The sequence below is a fragment of the Antechinus flavipes genome, chromosome 5, assembly GCF_016432865.1.
Source record: "Antechinus flavipes isolate AdamAnt ecotype Samford, QLD, Australia chromosome 5, AdamAnt_v2, whole genome shotgun sequence".
NCBI classification, from domain to species: Eukaryota; Metazoa; Chordata; class Mammalia; order Dasyuromorphia; family Dasyuridae; genus Antechinus; species Antechinus flavipes.
The window spans coordinates 274,886,590-274,902,611 of NC_067402.1; the positions used below are offsets into that span (position 1 = coordinate 274,886,590).

At 43.9% G+C, this 16,022-nt stretch overlaps 1 protein-coding gene across 5 annotated transcripts in view; it reads left to right on the plus strand.

Annotated features, from left to right (window-relative positions):
- ANO4 (anoctamin 4) overlaps nt 1–15,422 on the plus strand; it is a 392,142-nt gene extending 376,720 nt beyond the window's left edge. For all 5 annotated transcript variants that reach the window (XM_052001731.1, XM_052001734.1, XM_052001735.1 and 2 more), the window contains 4 exons: nt 6,499–6,618; nt 11,358–11,463; nt 13,550–13,744; nt 15,325–15,422. In XM_052001731.1, the coding sequence (XP_051857691.1) occupies nt 6,499–6,618; nt 11,358–11,463; nt 13,550–13,741 (418 nt within the window). In that variant the 3' untranslated portion in view covers nt 13,742–13,744; nt 15,325–15,422. The remainder of the gene's footprint in view (nt 1–6,498; nt 6,619–11,357; nt 11,464–13,549; nt 13,745–15,324) is intronic.
- Nucleotides 15,423–16,022: the final 600 nt, after the last annotated feature.

Here is a 16,022-nt window from a genome sequence, read left to right on the forward strand (position 1 = left end):
ATTCATGAGATTTCAGGGGATCAGAATGGCCAGGCTAGAGTGAGAGGCGAGGCTTGAATCAACATCTGTCCAGTTCCTCTCTCCAGCTCCTCGCACTGCCTCACTTGCTCAGGGATATGTAGAAGGAGGCTGTTTCTGTGTAAGGATTTCATGAAACAGTTAATGATTTTTCCTCCCTGAGCCTCTCTGACTCTGTGTCTCTCTCATCCTTATCCCATTCTCCCTTGTACCTATTTGCATTCACTTTTGGAGAACAGGGCCCGCCTGGTGTCTGCATCTCCATGCTGACAAGCCTTGGCCATTTCCTACACGAGGGAAACAATCCACGTGTGAGATTAGCCGATGGAATTCTGGCTGGGCTGGGTCAGGGCCCTGACAACCAAGAAGGCGGCGGTCTCTCCTGTGCCCAATTCTGATCATTCAAGGAGCGAGTCAGGAGAGGGAACTGAGCAGGAGTCGATGATGAACTGACTGGGGCATCAAACGCCTTACCCATAATTAGCTGTTAATAAACACTTGCTCCACAGCGTGGGCTTGGATCCAGCCTTACCATCAAGGAGCCTCCTTGGAGGCCGGATCCGACCGGAGATTACCAGCTGTTATGGAGGCCGAGTGGCCAAGGAACGTGCAGAGGGCTTTTCCTAAGTCTCATTTGCCTTAAACTCCAGGTAGCAGGCAGGGTTCTATGGCTGGCTTAGTGGCCAGGATTGTCAGTCACCCATTCCCTGATCCCACGATGACTCAGTGGTTTCCCATGTGGGAGTTGTTGAATCAGTTGTATCTGACTCTTCATGACCCCTTTTGGGGTTTTATTTGCAAAGACACTAGAGTAGCTTGCCTTTCCTTCTCTAGCCCATTTTACAGAGAAGGAAACTGAGGCAATCAGGGTTAAGTGACTTGCCCCAAAAGTCACACAGCTAGCAAGTGTCCAAGGCCACATTTGAACCAGGAAGATGAGTCTTCCTGACCCAAGACCAGCCTTCTATCCACCACACTACCTTCCTGCTGTTCCCATGTGGTAAAGATGTTAGTTGTGTTTGGGGTGTTTGGGCGGGGGACATTAAACAAAGAAGCTAAAAAACAAAAACATAGTGTGTGGGAAACCACTGGGGCAGAACTTTAAAAGTCCTGATGATGATGATGATATAAACAATACTGTTAGCTCCCATTTGCAGTGAATCGGTCAAGAAGCATTTATTAAGCATCCTTTATGGATCGGGCACAAATGCAAAAGCAAAATAGGCCCTGGTCTCAAAGAGACCACATATATACATAAAAACAAAAATAAAAGCATATGTGAAGTAAGAACAAAGTAATTGGGGGGAGCATCCGTGGCTGTGGGGATTGGAATGATGAACTGGAGCTTTGGAGCGGAGGAGGGAACAGGTCCCGCCTGGGCCCAAAGCAGAGACGGGAAAAGAGCGAGCCTCGGCCTCCAAACCGCCAGGAGGCAGCCACTTCTAGAGCTCACGGGAAGGGAAGTGCTATCTATTAAAGCAGAGACTGGAGTCAGACTGCGAGGGACTTGCAATGCCTTAGGAAGCACTTTATATGTTAGCCGAAAAAGCAAGAGAGTCTCTGGTCAAATAAGGCTTTCTAACTAAGAAAGCCATTTCTTGTTCTCTTCCACAAGGAACTAAGGCTTGCATAAAATGACTTGCCCAGGTCACGCCGCTAGGAGCCGGCTGAGGCAGGATTGCACTCGGCCTCCCTTGCAGCTTTAATCCATTATATTGCGCTGCCTCTGGAATGGTCATAAAAATCTCAGGACAATTCCCTCCCCTTCCCAGCCTCAATTGCCTCACCTCTAAAGTGGAGGCCTTGGCTGGGCAGCCTAAACCTGCGCCAGCTGTCCCCGTCCCGGGGTCCCAGGCCCGGACGGGCCGTTATCTGACCGGCGGAAGCTCACCGAGCCGAGGGTCTCATTCCGGGGCGCGCGCCCCCTCCCTGCACCTCACGCTGACGCGCTCCTGTTTCCCGCTTTGGGCCCGGAGGAGCTGCTGACTCAGAACGTATGGGCGGGGCTTGGAAGGTCTGGCAGCAGAGGATTCATCCGCCAGGCCCAAAACGTTCCCGGCAATCTTTCCTGGGAGCAATCCCGGCCCAAGAGTTACCGACAGGTGGTCCGCACCACGCGTGTCCGGCCAGTAGGGTGCTCCATTTCCCCACCTGCAAGGAAGAGGAAATCCCCCATGATGGCGGCACAAAGGGGGCTCTTGCCCTCGGGCATCAGCCCCAGTTCCCTCCAGTCGGCCATGGCTGCTATGGGATCATCGGGTCAACAGCGGAATTCTTAAGGGTCTTAAAGGCCCTGATCTGGGTGTGCACGTGGTTCCAGCGCGCTGAGGAGCAGGGGGGAGGGGGGCTCAGTCGGCCTGAGGCAGAGGTCACTGCACTCACCCCACCCTCCAGACTCGCTTTCAGCTCGCTCCGGAGGGACTGGCCAGGCGGCCCTGGGCTTCCCAGATTGCCGGGAGACAACGGCCTCATCTCTGGGACGGGGATAACCAGCGTCGTGGTCCCGCCACCGTGAAACATGAGGGGAAGAGCGCTCCCACGTCGCCCCCGGTCTCCCACCAACCCCAGGCGGCTCGTCTGTCACTGGCTGTCCCGTGACCTGGGGGATGGCCTTGCTTCCATCTCGGCGCTTGAACCTCTCGGCTTCCAAGGACGGGAGGCGGGAGCCCCCAAAGCCACGTCTCGGTGCTTCCCCCAGTCTGCCCACTTCCTGCTAAGTGCGGCCGGAGGTGAGCAGTCTCTGCCTTCCAGGAACTTACTTCCAATGTATCTTTATGGGCAAACCCAGCAGCCCTGGACAGGTGCGGGAGAAAAAGCCCGGGAACATGGACAAGCACATCTATGCAAATGGAGCCCGGGAGGCAGAGCTCAGGACCGAGGTCAGATATTGCCACAGACACTACTTGTGGGCAATCACTTAATCTCTGGGCTTCCTTTCCTTAAAGACCAAATGGGGACAAGCACCTACCCTGAAGGACTCGTATGGAAATCAAAGGAAGGGAGATGCTCTGAAAACTTTCAAGCACTATTTAAATGTTATTAGTCACATTACTGTCACATAGGACCCAGTGTGGGCCTCTATGATCATAGAGGAGCCATAGAGGGAAAAGACTCATCCTAGAATGAAATCTGATGTCCTCCATCGACAGTGACAGAATCAGGATTCAAGGCAGTTCCAATAGACTTGGGATGGAGACAGCCATCTGCATCCAGAGAAAGGGAACAATGCAGATTGAACGCGGATGGGAACACAGTATTCTCACCTTTCATGTTGTTTGCTTGTGTTTTTGTCTCATGGTTTTTCCTCTTTTAATCTGATTTTTCTTGTGCAACATGATAAATATGGAAATCTGTTTAGAAGAACTGCACGTTTAACCTGCATCACATTGCTTGCTATCCTGGAGGAAAAGGAGGGAGGAAAATCTGGAACCCACGGTTTTGCAGAGATGAAACTAAAAACTATTTTTGCATGTTTTGGGAACAACAAAATACTATTAAAAAGGAAGAAATTCGATATCCTCTGCCTTGCTCCTAGATGAGTGCAGATGGATAATTTCTTTAACAACTAACAATTTTTTAAGAATAATTCATTGGAAATCTTGTCTGAGACACTTAATACTTCCTAGCTGTGTGACCCTGGGCAATTCGTTCCATCCCAATTGCCTCACCAAAAACAAAAACAAAAAAAGAATAACTGGTAATAATCTCTTGAGCCACCAAAAGGATAAATGCCCTGCCTAACAGTACAGGGCTCATAGGCATCAGGGACAGGGCCTGAACCTAGGTTCACTTCAAGGTTATCTCTATTCATTATGCCTCTCATAATTTTTAATACCAAATGAAATTAAACCTTACAGTATCTATCATACTAAAAAACTTTTTTAAAAAATATTAATACTTTTTAAAAATCCACTATTATTTATAAGCAAATTTAATAGTTCACACTGACTGTTAAAATTCTAAATCACATAACATAATGCTTTAGGAAGTTTTATCAGAGGAATTCTTCATCTGGAGATTGGTCACTTGTGATAGATACATATGTATGGGTGCATATGATATGTATATAGATATGTTATATATCATCCATGCATTATATACTATATACAAATAATGTGTATAATTCTATTTCCATTAGTTATACACTCAATTTTATTTTTGCATTTAAAAACATTCTGAGATAGGTCCATAAATCTGGGGGGAGAGGGAGAGGAGGAGGAGAAGAGAAGAGTCCAGGAGAAGCCTGCTCTAAGTTTCTTTTTTTTTTTTTTTTTTTTAAATAAAGCTTTTGGTCGGAGGCAGGTCCAACATGAAAAGAATTCACAAACCCAAAAGTTTGAATGGCAAGAAGGGAAGTTTATTGGCACTGAGAAGCCAGCTTTGCTAAGAAGGCAGATTTAGAGTGGCAAAGTCCAGTTAGCACTGAGAAGAGAACATCTTCACAGTGGGCAAGAGCCCTGGTAGGCAGCTAAGCCCTACTCTGGACTTCTGCAAAAATATGGCATTTAGAATTGTCCTTTATAGAAGTCTGAGGCTAAAACTTCTAGTTAGACTTCCAGGCCTAGAGACTTATCAATAGTAGGCCCAGATCTACAATTGAATGAAAATCACTTTGAAGGCTTCCTGAATGAGGACCCTGTTACCAATGGGAGAGAGGGGGAGTTTCCTTAGAAAAGCCCAGCCTGGAAAATGTGCCTTCTTTTAGACTTGCTGGAGTCTGGGAGGCCCGGAATCAAAGGGGCAGAGTGATTATTTTACAAATTAAAGGGGACACAGTTACACACACACACACAGTCAAAAACACGCTTAGATAATTTAACATTCACCCTGACAAAATCTTGTTTTCCAAATATTTTCCCTCCCTTTTCCCCACTTCCTCCCCTAAATGGCAAGCAATCTAATATGTTATACATGAGCAATTCTTCTATACATATTTCCACATTTATCATGCTGCACAAGAAAAATCAGATCAAAAAGGGAAAAAAAGAGAAAACAAAATGCAAGCAAACAAAAGCAACAAAAAAAGTGAAAATGCTATGTTGTGGCCCACTCAGTTCCCACAGTTCTCTCTCTGGGTGCAGATGGCTCTCTCCATTACAACATCATTGGAACTGGCCTGAATCACCTCACTATTGAAAAGAGCCATGTCTGTATGACTGATCATCGTACAATCTTGCTGTTGCTCTGTACAATGATCTGGTTCTGCTCACTTCACTTACCTGCTCTAAGTTTCAGAGAAGGTATCTGCCTGCAATGATACAAGGAGCTTCTGACACCTACAAATCTTAGACTTCTGGGGGAGGGGAGGAGATTACATTTCAAGGCTGAAATGTAAAATCCAATAAACACAACATTAAAGTGTAACTGGAGGGAAGGTGGCAATGGTTAAATGAAAAATGATCCTGACAAAAGGTAACTTTCAGTGCCCAGACTTGGAAGGAGAGTGACATGGGTTCAAATCTTGCCCCTGGCACTCTCTAGCTAAGTGGCTTGAGGGGATGAAGTAAACTGAGCTCTGGAGTTGGAGTCAAGAAGTCCTGAATTCAGATTCTACCTCCTACACATCCTAGTTCCAAATCCCTCAATCTGTGTGTGCCTCAGGCTTCTATATGTAAAATGAAGACATTAACTACACTGTTGGGAAGATCAAATTTAAAAAAATCATTGTAAAGCTGTAGAGGCCTGAAATGATGCACTGAGGTCAGGACTGCCGAGCACTTGAGGCTAACCACCAATTGGATGATACTCTATGGGCATATGCTTGGAAAATGGTCCTTTCCACTGTCCGTGCTGGCTCAATGATTGGTGTATACAGAGGATTGTAGGAGGGACTAGGGGGTGACAAAGAGTTACTCTTTGGCAGTAGAAGAGGGAGAAGGTGGTTGCGCAGATTCTGCTTCCATCCTGTTCAATCCTGTGTCTAAGACCAAGAATAGAGACTAGGGACTTTTGCTTATCCTGACTCCAGCTGATTCTGGGGTGTCCTGGATGCTAGCGCAGTCATCACATAAAGTATTTAGCACAGTGCCTGGCACATGGTAAGTGTTATCATTATTATGCATCTTGTTATTAACTGAAGAGCATTCGGCAATTCATCAACTTCTCTTGGTCTGGATATCCTCAACATTTACCTCCACAGGATATCACTAGGCTCAAATCTTTGCAAACTTATAACACACTTTAAAAAAAAAAAAGGCACTACCTTGATCTTTGTTATAGCATCCTTTGTCTCACTTGCTGACCTCCCTAATAAAAGTTTTACCAAGATTTATTAGGATTTATTATTTTTTGCTGAGGCAAATGGGGTTAAGTGACTTGCCCAGGGTCACATAGCCAGAAGGGTTAGTGTCTGAGGTCAGCTTTGAACTTGGGTCCTCCTGACTTCAGGGCAGGTGCTCTCTCCACTGCGCCAGGCCAGCTCGCTGCCCCAGGAGTTTGTTTTTGTAAATTTTTAATGAGAGATTTGTGTTTTTCTTGCAGATGCATGGTTGGGTATGTTAACGCCAGCCTGTCTGTGTTTCTCATTTCTGACTTTGAAAATCGATCTGAGCCCGCATCGGATGGAAGCGAATTCTCGGGAACACCGCTAAAATACTGCAGGTGAGGACGAACCCTGCTCTTCCTCAGCCTGGTCCTTTTCTTTCAGGATGGTAAAGCTCCTCCCAGGAGCTTGTATTGACAAATTTTGGAAAATAATGTAAGGATGCATTTTAGAATTCATTCAGAACCATAGTGAAGAAACTGAGTAAGGGGTTTGGGGGGAGGAGGCAGATCCCAAGAGCCAGGGGAGGCAGAAGGAGGGGAATAGGGTACCATCTGGCCCCTCTGCCCCACGGGCACCAGCTCTTCCCACCCCCTGCTGTAGGGCCTGTATCATCAGGTGACAGCTAGTTCTCCTAGTCCTAGACCCCCAGGGCCTGCAGTTGGAAGAGACCTCACTGGTCATGGAGTTTGATCCTCCCTTATTTTAAGACACATGCCTCCAGTTACCCAGCTGTGAACTGCCAGAGGGAAGGCTCAGAGCCCAGAGCTGGGGAAGAAAGGAGCTCTGGGGCGGTCCAGTTTGATTCCCTCATTTTTGCCGAGGAACTTAATGGGCTGCCCAGGCCCACTCGTAATAACCATATCTGTATGTAACCTGTGATGTTGGTATGCCCTTTTTTTCTTTATTAAGGAGAGAAAATAACCCAGGCCTCTTAGTGAGATCCAGTATTGCAGCTGTTTAAAGAAAGTAGCAGTGTATAAAAATTTTCCTATGTGATCCTTTTATTATTCCCTTACTCGCCTTTTAACCTAGATTCAGTGTTTTAAGCTAGCCTGATTAACACAAAGTGGACTTAAACATCCACTTAAGTTGGAGGGGATATCAAGCCAAATGAGGGACCTTTAAAATTCCCCGAGGAATCCAGCAATCTAAGTGAAAGTGGAGTTGGGCACTTGGAAAGGTTGGAGTGTATATGAATATTAAAATTAACAGCTAATGTTTATGCAGCACTTTGAAGTTTACAAGGCACTTTACATATGTCACCTCATTTGATCTTCACAACAACCCTTTGAGGTAAGTGCTATTATCCACATTTTACAGATGAGGAACCTGAAGCCGACAGAGGTTAGATGATTTACCCAGGATCACACAGCTAAATAAATAAATGAGGTAGCAAAGTCTAATATTCTATCCCCTGTACCATTTTGCTGTCTCCTACATGCATTTGATTTGGGCATAATTGCATAGGATTTGCATTCATTGATTTGTTTCCTAAGTTCAAAGTTAGCTGCTCATGTGAAACTATTCAAAATAAGATACATGTTCATATTTGGGACAAAGAAGCCTAACATTTTATTTACTAAAAAGAGAAGGATTACCCCCCCCAAAAAAAAAGATACATTCAAGGGTTTTCTTGAAAGATTTCTCTACTGTCATGGAATGTAGGAATTGACTGGATTATACCTGAAACCAGCAAAAATGCCAACCACTCATCATTCAAGCTTGAAAGCTCCTTCTCAAGGACAAACATGCAATTCTGAAAAAAGAAAGGCATATCTATTAAATAACAAACAGAAATGTACTGGGTTTTTATCAGATGCTAAAATTAAGGTAAAAATCAAATTATAAATTATCCCTTTTCCATAAGCCCCCATCATTTTTGAGATTTGATGGAAATATGGATTTATTGCTTGTTAATTCCCATTCTGTAACATGAGTTTGATGGCAGTTTCCAGTGGCCCAGGATAGCATATTGTTATTAAGAATTCCAAAGACTCCATGGGTGTTTCTGCCAGAAACTTGGCAGATATATTCTGCAAATACTAAGAGCATCAAGTTTTGTTGTCCAAGTACCAGCTTACCTAGCTAAGGCTGGAGAATCTAATCACTAGGTTGAGGGAGAGATCCTTTTTTTGCCACAGAAACACCTACTTGACTTGTATTGGTCAAGGAGTCCCTTGCATCATAGGACACTGAAGAAAGAAGTAGATGGGGAATTGGATTCTGAACTCAGCCATTTATGTCAAGTCACTGAGTTGGGTTTCTTCATCTGTTAAATAAGGGAGTTGGATTAGATGGCCCCGATGGTCCCTACCAGCTCCTAACCATGACCCTTTGAAGAGTTGACGGAAAAGATCAGACTACTGATGATCCACATTAGCCCAATCACAGATGATGAAACCTTCCTGAATGCTACCTCTGGCTTCCTCCACATGTGCCCTTATCAAAAAGGGCAACAGGATGTTAGAGAAGAGGGGAGTGCGAGGTTCAGTTTGAGACCCGCATCTGGGGGAGTGGGCACTCTTTCATCAGCAGTCCCAGAGCAGGGCCCTCAAAGGTCATTCGGTCCAGCCCTCATGGTCACAACTGAACTCATTCATCACTGTCTGAGTTGGATTCCTGGTGTCTTCCTGATGATCTGAGGAGGCAGCCAGTCAATCAACAAGTGTTTGTTAAAGTGCTTACCGAAGGCCAGGCACATGCATGGCCCTTATTCTCTCACATAGGGGAAAACAATATGCAAAAAATCAGTATCTTGTGCATCGTTAGTCAAAAGAAGGGAGCAACTGAGGCTCTCTCTCCTGGAAAGTCAATGGATAACAAAGCCTGAGGATAACAAAGTCAGCCCTGCCTGGTCCAGGGACCTTTGTCCCCAACATCTCGCCATGCTCTGTGTCAACATGTGCCTCATGACGTTCTGGGGACAAGATCAACTAAAAAGGGGGACATCAGATAAAACAGACTTTCCATTTAGCCAATTCAATTCTATTCAAATCTAACAAACACTGATTAAACAGCTACCATTTTCCAAGCCCTGGAGATACAACACACACACACACAGAAAAGGAAGACTATCAGACCTATAACTGACACTAACAAACTTCCAGGTGCCACAATTCCTAGTGCCAGCTGAGAGCTGCCTGAGGCCCCCAGAGGTGAAGGCACTTGCTGCCAGGCAGTGTAGAAGTAGAACTTGAACCCAGGTCTTCCTGATTGCAAGGACAGTTCTCCATACATAACACTACACTGTTTTGTTTTGCTGGTGTACTGATCTTGAAATGAACTGGAGAAGAGAAGGTGCAATTCCAGAGGCTGGAATTCTGTGATGACTTAATTTTAGTTTAGAAATGTATATTACATGTATTGTATATATGTCACCTTGGGTCTCAGATGCTACAATCTATCCAATGAGAATGGGGCCTGAGGTGATCTTACAAATCCATGATTTTTGACTCTAAGATCATGTTGGAGAAGCCCAAGCTTTTTATCCACAATTAAACAGCTAGTGGGTGAAAAAAGAATTCACACTAAAGTCTTCGGCTTCCCTCTCCAAGTGTTCATTATTCCATTTTCCTTAATTTTTCAGTGGAAAATGGTTTGATGATTTGAAAACTTAAAAACCCCATGTGAGTATACACATTATAAAGTATTTCTTTCCATTTAAATGTTACTACTTATAACTAGTGAAGGGGGAAAAACATTACATAGGCATCACTGGGCTTCTCTGCCCCATAGGAAGCTGTAAAATCAAAGTGTTGGGCTGGATGACCTCTGCGACTTCTGGCTCTAAATTTATGATCCTCTGTCACAGGTAGGGTTGGAACCTAGATCTTTCCAATGGGGAGGCTATCACCTGTCTGAGCTTGGGCAAATCATCCAGGTTCTCTAGGACTGTTTCCTCATCTGTAAAAAGGTTGGATTAGAGGGTCATAAGAATGGCTTGAATTTTCAGTCCTAACCATTGAAATGAAAATAATTGCAATTTATTTGGTCTCTTTTCAAATGAATTATGTATCTATGGCTGCTATCTTTTTAAATTATTTAATTACCATTTGGGCTAAGTTCATCATTATTAAATGGCTCAAGTTTAATAATATTCTGGGGGGCAGGGGAGAAGGGAGGGGAAGGAAGAGCAAAACATGAGAACATGCAAAGAAATTAAAAACTAGTTTTTGGTCTGCTTCCAATGAACTATGTATGTGACCTTGTACAAGTTACTTCTTTAAGCCTCAGTTTCTTCATCTTTAAAACTAGGGAATTCAACTTCATGGTCTCTTAGATCCATCCTAGCTTTAACTTGCTTTTATCATGCGATTTTAAAATGCACACGTAGGCAAAATACAGAATTATAATAAGTCTATAAAAATGTTACTAGGCCACATTAATGTTACCTGTCCCCAGTACCAGAGTGCTGGCTCTGGAGTTAGAAGACCTGGGTTCAAACCACATCTACCTGTTATGACCTAATCATTTAGCCTGAGACTCAATTTCCTCATTTAAAAGATGATATGGTATACATGGCCTCTAGAGTTCCTTCCAACTCTAAATCTATAACTTCTCAAAAAAATGTAACAACTTTTTATAAAAATACTGTGCTATAGTTGTGATCCTTTTTAAGACAGTTATTTGGGGCTTAAAAAGCATTTTCATTTAAGTTCAGAAGTGACCTTTTTCAGTGTCAATTTCCCCAACAGTATAATGAGGATCAAATGAGATCATCTATGTAAAGTGTTTTGCAGATTTGAAAGCACTACAGGAATAGTCACTGTATGAGACTAAAGGAAGAATTATACAGCATGTCCCAGGAGTCTTGATGCAAATACATCAAGAATTCTAAGATACCCCTAAGGGATTTGTGCCACAGTGGGGAAAATGATTTTGAGGGGTTTGCTTCAAATCCTATCCATGTGACCTTGAGTATGACTTTACCCCTCTGGAGGTCTCATTTTCTAATCAGTAAATGGGGGGAGGTGGGAAGAGTGGTTTGGTCCCTCAAAGAATGAGAGAAAGACTAGACCAACTCTAGAATCAATCTTTCTCTGAAAGATAATGTGCTTTGCTTTTTTTTTTGTAGATACCGAGATTATAGAGACCCTCCTCACTCGCTGGTCCCCTATGGCTACACACTGCAATTCTGGCACGTCCTGGCCGCACGTCTGGCTTTTATTATTGTATTTGAGGTCAGTTTCTGTAACTTATTCCTTGTTTTCTTTAAAGTTTTAACTCGCCTGAATGGGTTCTGAATCAATGCAAGAACAAATGGGAGCTTAGGGGCATGACTTTTACTGGTCAATTGTCTAATTAGTCATTTGAAGGATTTTTCTTCCTCCTTCATTGTTATCCAGTAACTCAGATCATTATTTGATATAATGGAAACATGTAGCAGTTGTATCTGGGATTTCTAAATTTGAGGCTTTATGCCTATATGAATTCACAGGTAAATATCCTTTGAGCTGCTGAGAAAAACAATTATCTATTAAAGTTGAGAAGAAAGTCCAAGTTTCTAATTGTCCTTTCCCTGAAATAGAATAAAGCTGATCACTATTCAAACATACCATCTCATGCATGAGAACAAGCTAATGGCCTCTGGCTCATGGGAGGAGGGGAGAGTTGGCTTTGACAGTATTAGTCCAAAGAATTTTTGTTCAAAAAGATAACTCTCCAGAGAATGCTTTTATAAAAAGCAACTTGAAGTTGATTGCCAACAGTGTGTGACAGAAATCCTTAGTATAGAAGGGACAGAGAAGTTGATGGCAATGAAAAAGTTGTATAGATCTGGATATTGCCATAGTTTTGCATTCACACATTCTGTATAATAGGGCCATTAGGTGGCACAGTGCATGAAGTACAAGGCCTGGAATTAGGATTTTCCCGAGTTCATATCTGGTTCAAAAAGGTTCAGTCAGTCATGACTAGATTGACTAAATTTGGGTTTTGAGGGAGTAGATGATACTTATATAGTGGACAGGGGGCTGAGCCTAAAGTCACAAAAACCTCTGTTCCAATCTGGCCTCAGACTCAGTGAGTTGGGTGACCCCAGGCAAGTCACTAACTTTCCATAACCCTAGTTGGTTTGCTTGGCAAAGAAATTGGAGTAGTTTGCCATTTCCTTTTACAGATAAGGAAACCTGAGTCTGAGTGAAGTGACTTGTCCAGGATCATAAAGCTGGTTAGTGTCTGAAGCCAATTTCGAATACAGGAAGACTCATCTCCCTAGCTCCAGGTTCAACACTCTACTAGCAACTCTTTTGCAGTTTCAGGGTCAATAACTGAGGCGGGGAGAAGAAGGGGTAAGAATTAAAGGTTATAAAAGAAAAATAATTATGAGGGAAATAAAATAAGCTATTCTATTACTTAGCCTTCTGACCCTTCCCAATAAAGACAATAGTCTCTATGTGTACGTGTACTCTTTAACTTACAAGAACATTAAGATTTGGGGACACACTTGTATGTATGTGCATTTGAGAGATATAGAAACATAAAAGTAATAATTGACACTCGCATGCAGAAGTGCTTTTGTATGTTTGCAAGACATCTTAAGATATTCATTCCAGCTCCCAGTAATTCTGTGAAAGATGAAAAAAGATGCATACCTGCCCAAGAAAAGGTTTTTTGGTAAAACACGGGCGCCATCTTGTGGCACCTTGTACAGGGGAAGATCTCAACTCCACGGAGTTGTCTCATGGGCTAGACAAGATCTCTAACATTGCCACTCACTGGCTCCCACGCTGTGCCCAAAATCAGACGACCTCCCTTTCCTCATTTGTACAGTCCATTGGAGTTGACTCAAACCGAACAAGTGGAGCCCACCCTCAGTCTTCCTGTGAGAACAGCCCCCTTGGTGGGTCCAGAGGCGTTTCTTAAGCACTTAGGCATTCAACATCTTGCTCAGCCCCGTACACGAGTCCCTACACTTCTTCAGTGATTGACTTCTGGCCAAAGTATCCTCATCTGTAAACAGCCCAAAAGAATCCAATAGTAGAGTAACTTCTGATCAGAGGGGGGGCTTTGCAGAGAACCCCAAGTGGCTGACTAGAATCACAGAACAATAGATTTTGTGCACACTCCAGAGGCTAACAGGAAAGTTCCAGGCAGAATTTGAACCCAGGTCCTCTGAGGCCAAAGCCAATGTATCCCTACTTCTGCTTCAGGTCAGTCCAGACTGGCTGGGATGGTTCAAGCCAGAAGACTTTCTCAGTGTCCCTCTGGAAACAAATGCAAGGATGTATAGCCCAGAATTGAGTCCTTTTTATCTTCTCTTTTTAGCATCTTGTATTCTGCATAAAGCATCTGATTTCCTACCTGATCCCAGACCTTCCAAAAGATTTAAGGGATCGAATGAGAAGAGAGAAATACCTAATTCAGGAGATGATGTATGAGGCTGAATTGGAACGCCTCCAGAAGGAACGCAAGGAGAGGAAAAAAAATGGGAAAGCTCACCATAATGAGTGGCCTTGACTGGTAAGTGAAAAGCCACAGCTGCCCCTGTCCCTGCCCCCTGAGGTCTCTCCTCAGGCCATGGCTGAGATGCATTCACCTGAAGCAGGAGGAAAGGGCAAAGTGGAAGGTTGGGTACCACAACCTGTGGTTTTTAGGAGCAGCCCCACATCCTGAGGCAGGGAAAAGCCACCTGCAGCCTCAGACCCATGAATACTTATTTTTTTCTTATTATTAAGCTAAGCTCCTCTCTGAGAAGATGCTGAGAGTGCCCACTGCCATTTTCTGGCTTCCAGAGGTTTCAGGGCCCTGCCTGGCTAGAAGGGAGAGCCCACAGGATACCAGCAAAACATCCACCTTCCTTTGGTTGCCCTGGGCTTTCCTACAGTTCTAGAACAAGGCAACAGAAAAACCCATATGAGAACTGATTTCTGTCCACCAGAGATCCGAGCTTCTCTCCTTCAGTGCTTTGCTCCAGCAATGGCTCTTTCCCATCTAAACACAAAATGCTCAGAGTGCCCCCAAACTTCTATGGTCCTTCCTCTCTATAACCACCCACTGCTTCTTAATCCCTTCTACACGAGACTGTCCCCAGAAAGCACACTTTCTAATCATCAGTTAAGGGTCCTTTTCTTTCAAGTCCTCATGCTCCCTCTCTTGGTACTTTCTTTCCCCTTGGTTTGACACTACACAGGAGCATCAAATCCATGCCCCTCATGAAGACACTGAGGCACACATAATGAGAGGTGAGAGAAAAAAGGGAAGAGAAGAAGAGCCCAAAGTTGTAAAAATGGAAAACTTGTGGGGTGGTCCTGCAGAAAGGGGAAGTGAGGATGAGCAGTAGGAGCTTGGGGAAGGAGCTCCACATTGGACATGTTGAAGCTGAGGTGCTGGCAGGGCATCCTAGTTCTTCCCTCTCTTCCATTATGTGTCATTCCATAGCCCTGCCAGAGTCTGTCTCCTTCTCTCATTGTGGGCTGTTTCTGGAGCTGGGAAAGGGACCTGCTCCAACACCTGTTCCCCAGGTGCATGGCTGCATGAAGTGCTGCCTTGACCTGGGCCCAGGAGGAAGCCCTGCAGGGAGCCCATCATCTCTCCCCAGTCTCCCATCCTGACCCCTTGGGGCTCATTCTCTCACCTACTTGTTACATGCTCCCTTCTTTTCCCTTCTCCTTGTTGTCAGTACCATGGTTTTCCACACTCACTCCTCTCTTGGCCCACACCTGCTCTGTCCTCAAGGACCTCTCTCCATCTTTCCTCCTCCTGTCACACACCATTTTTTCGTGCAGCATTCCCAACTTTCCCAAACTTGTCACTCCCCAGCCATCCCCATGTGCCGATGCTCCCAGCACTGTGCCCGTGAAACAAACAATGAATATGCCACCCTGGCGGGTGCTGAGCAAGACAGTGTCCCGTGGCTTCTGTTTGCCTTGCATTGTGGTCTTCAAACTCCCGTCTGCCTCGTTTGATCCCTCTGCAAAACAGGCACGATTCAGTATTTAGAGTCTTAAGTGTCACAGATGAAAAGTCACTACAAACTACCGTGTTTGATGTACAGTCTGCACGTGTGATTTTAATTTCCTGTTTTCCCCCTCTTCAACCAGGTTCACTGACTGTTCATTTGAATGCAAAGGATCCGTCTTCTGTTTACTTATTTCAACTGTGGAAGAGCTCTACCTTTAAGAAAATGAAAAAAAAATGCAACTTCAGTGCATGTCACAGACATTTTCAATAGCAAGTTGGTCGTTGCAGAGGATTTACTGTGAAATCATTTTGCGATCCAGCATATGACTGCTATCCATAGACCATTTTCTTGACAAAGCAAGCATGTACTTCACGGGCAGTTAAATATGTGAATTTAAAAAGAAAATCAAGGGAAAACTGTATACTGGGACTGTTTTTCAGCCTGTTTCCTACCTTTTTTTGCAATATTTCCCACATGAATTTTACAGACACTAACAAAAAATACATATATATTAAAATCTGGATATTTAGGCATAACATTCCTACCTAACACTGTCCTACATCTGTCACCAAACAAAACTGAGACCCTGTTTACAAATTTAATCTTGTTTTTTTTCTAAAAATTTCAGCTCTTTCTGAAGTTATTACATATGACATCTCCATAGCCATCAGTGTATGGCCACAGATGTGTGTATGTACATATGTATAGTCACCAATCCCTACATATGTACATACAATTACAATTATATATTATAAATATATATAAAGTACATAGAGAGAAATTCCTTATTTGTAAATAGCCAAAAAGGTACAAAGAATGTTGAATTTTCACATTTAA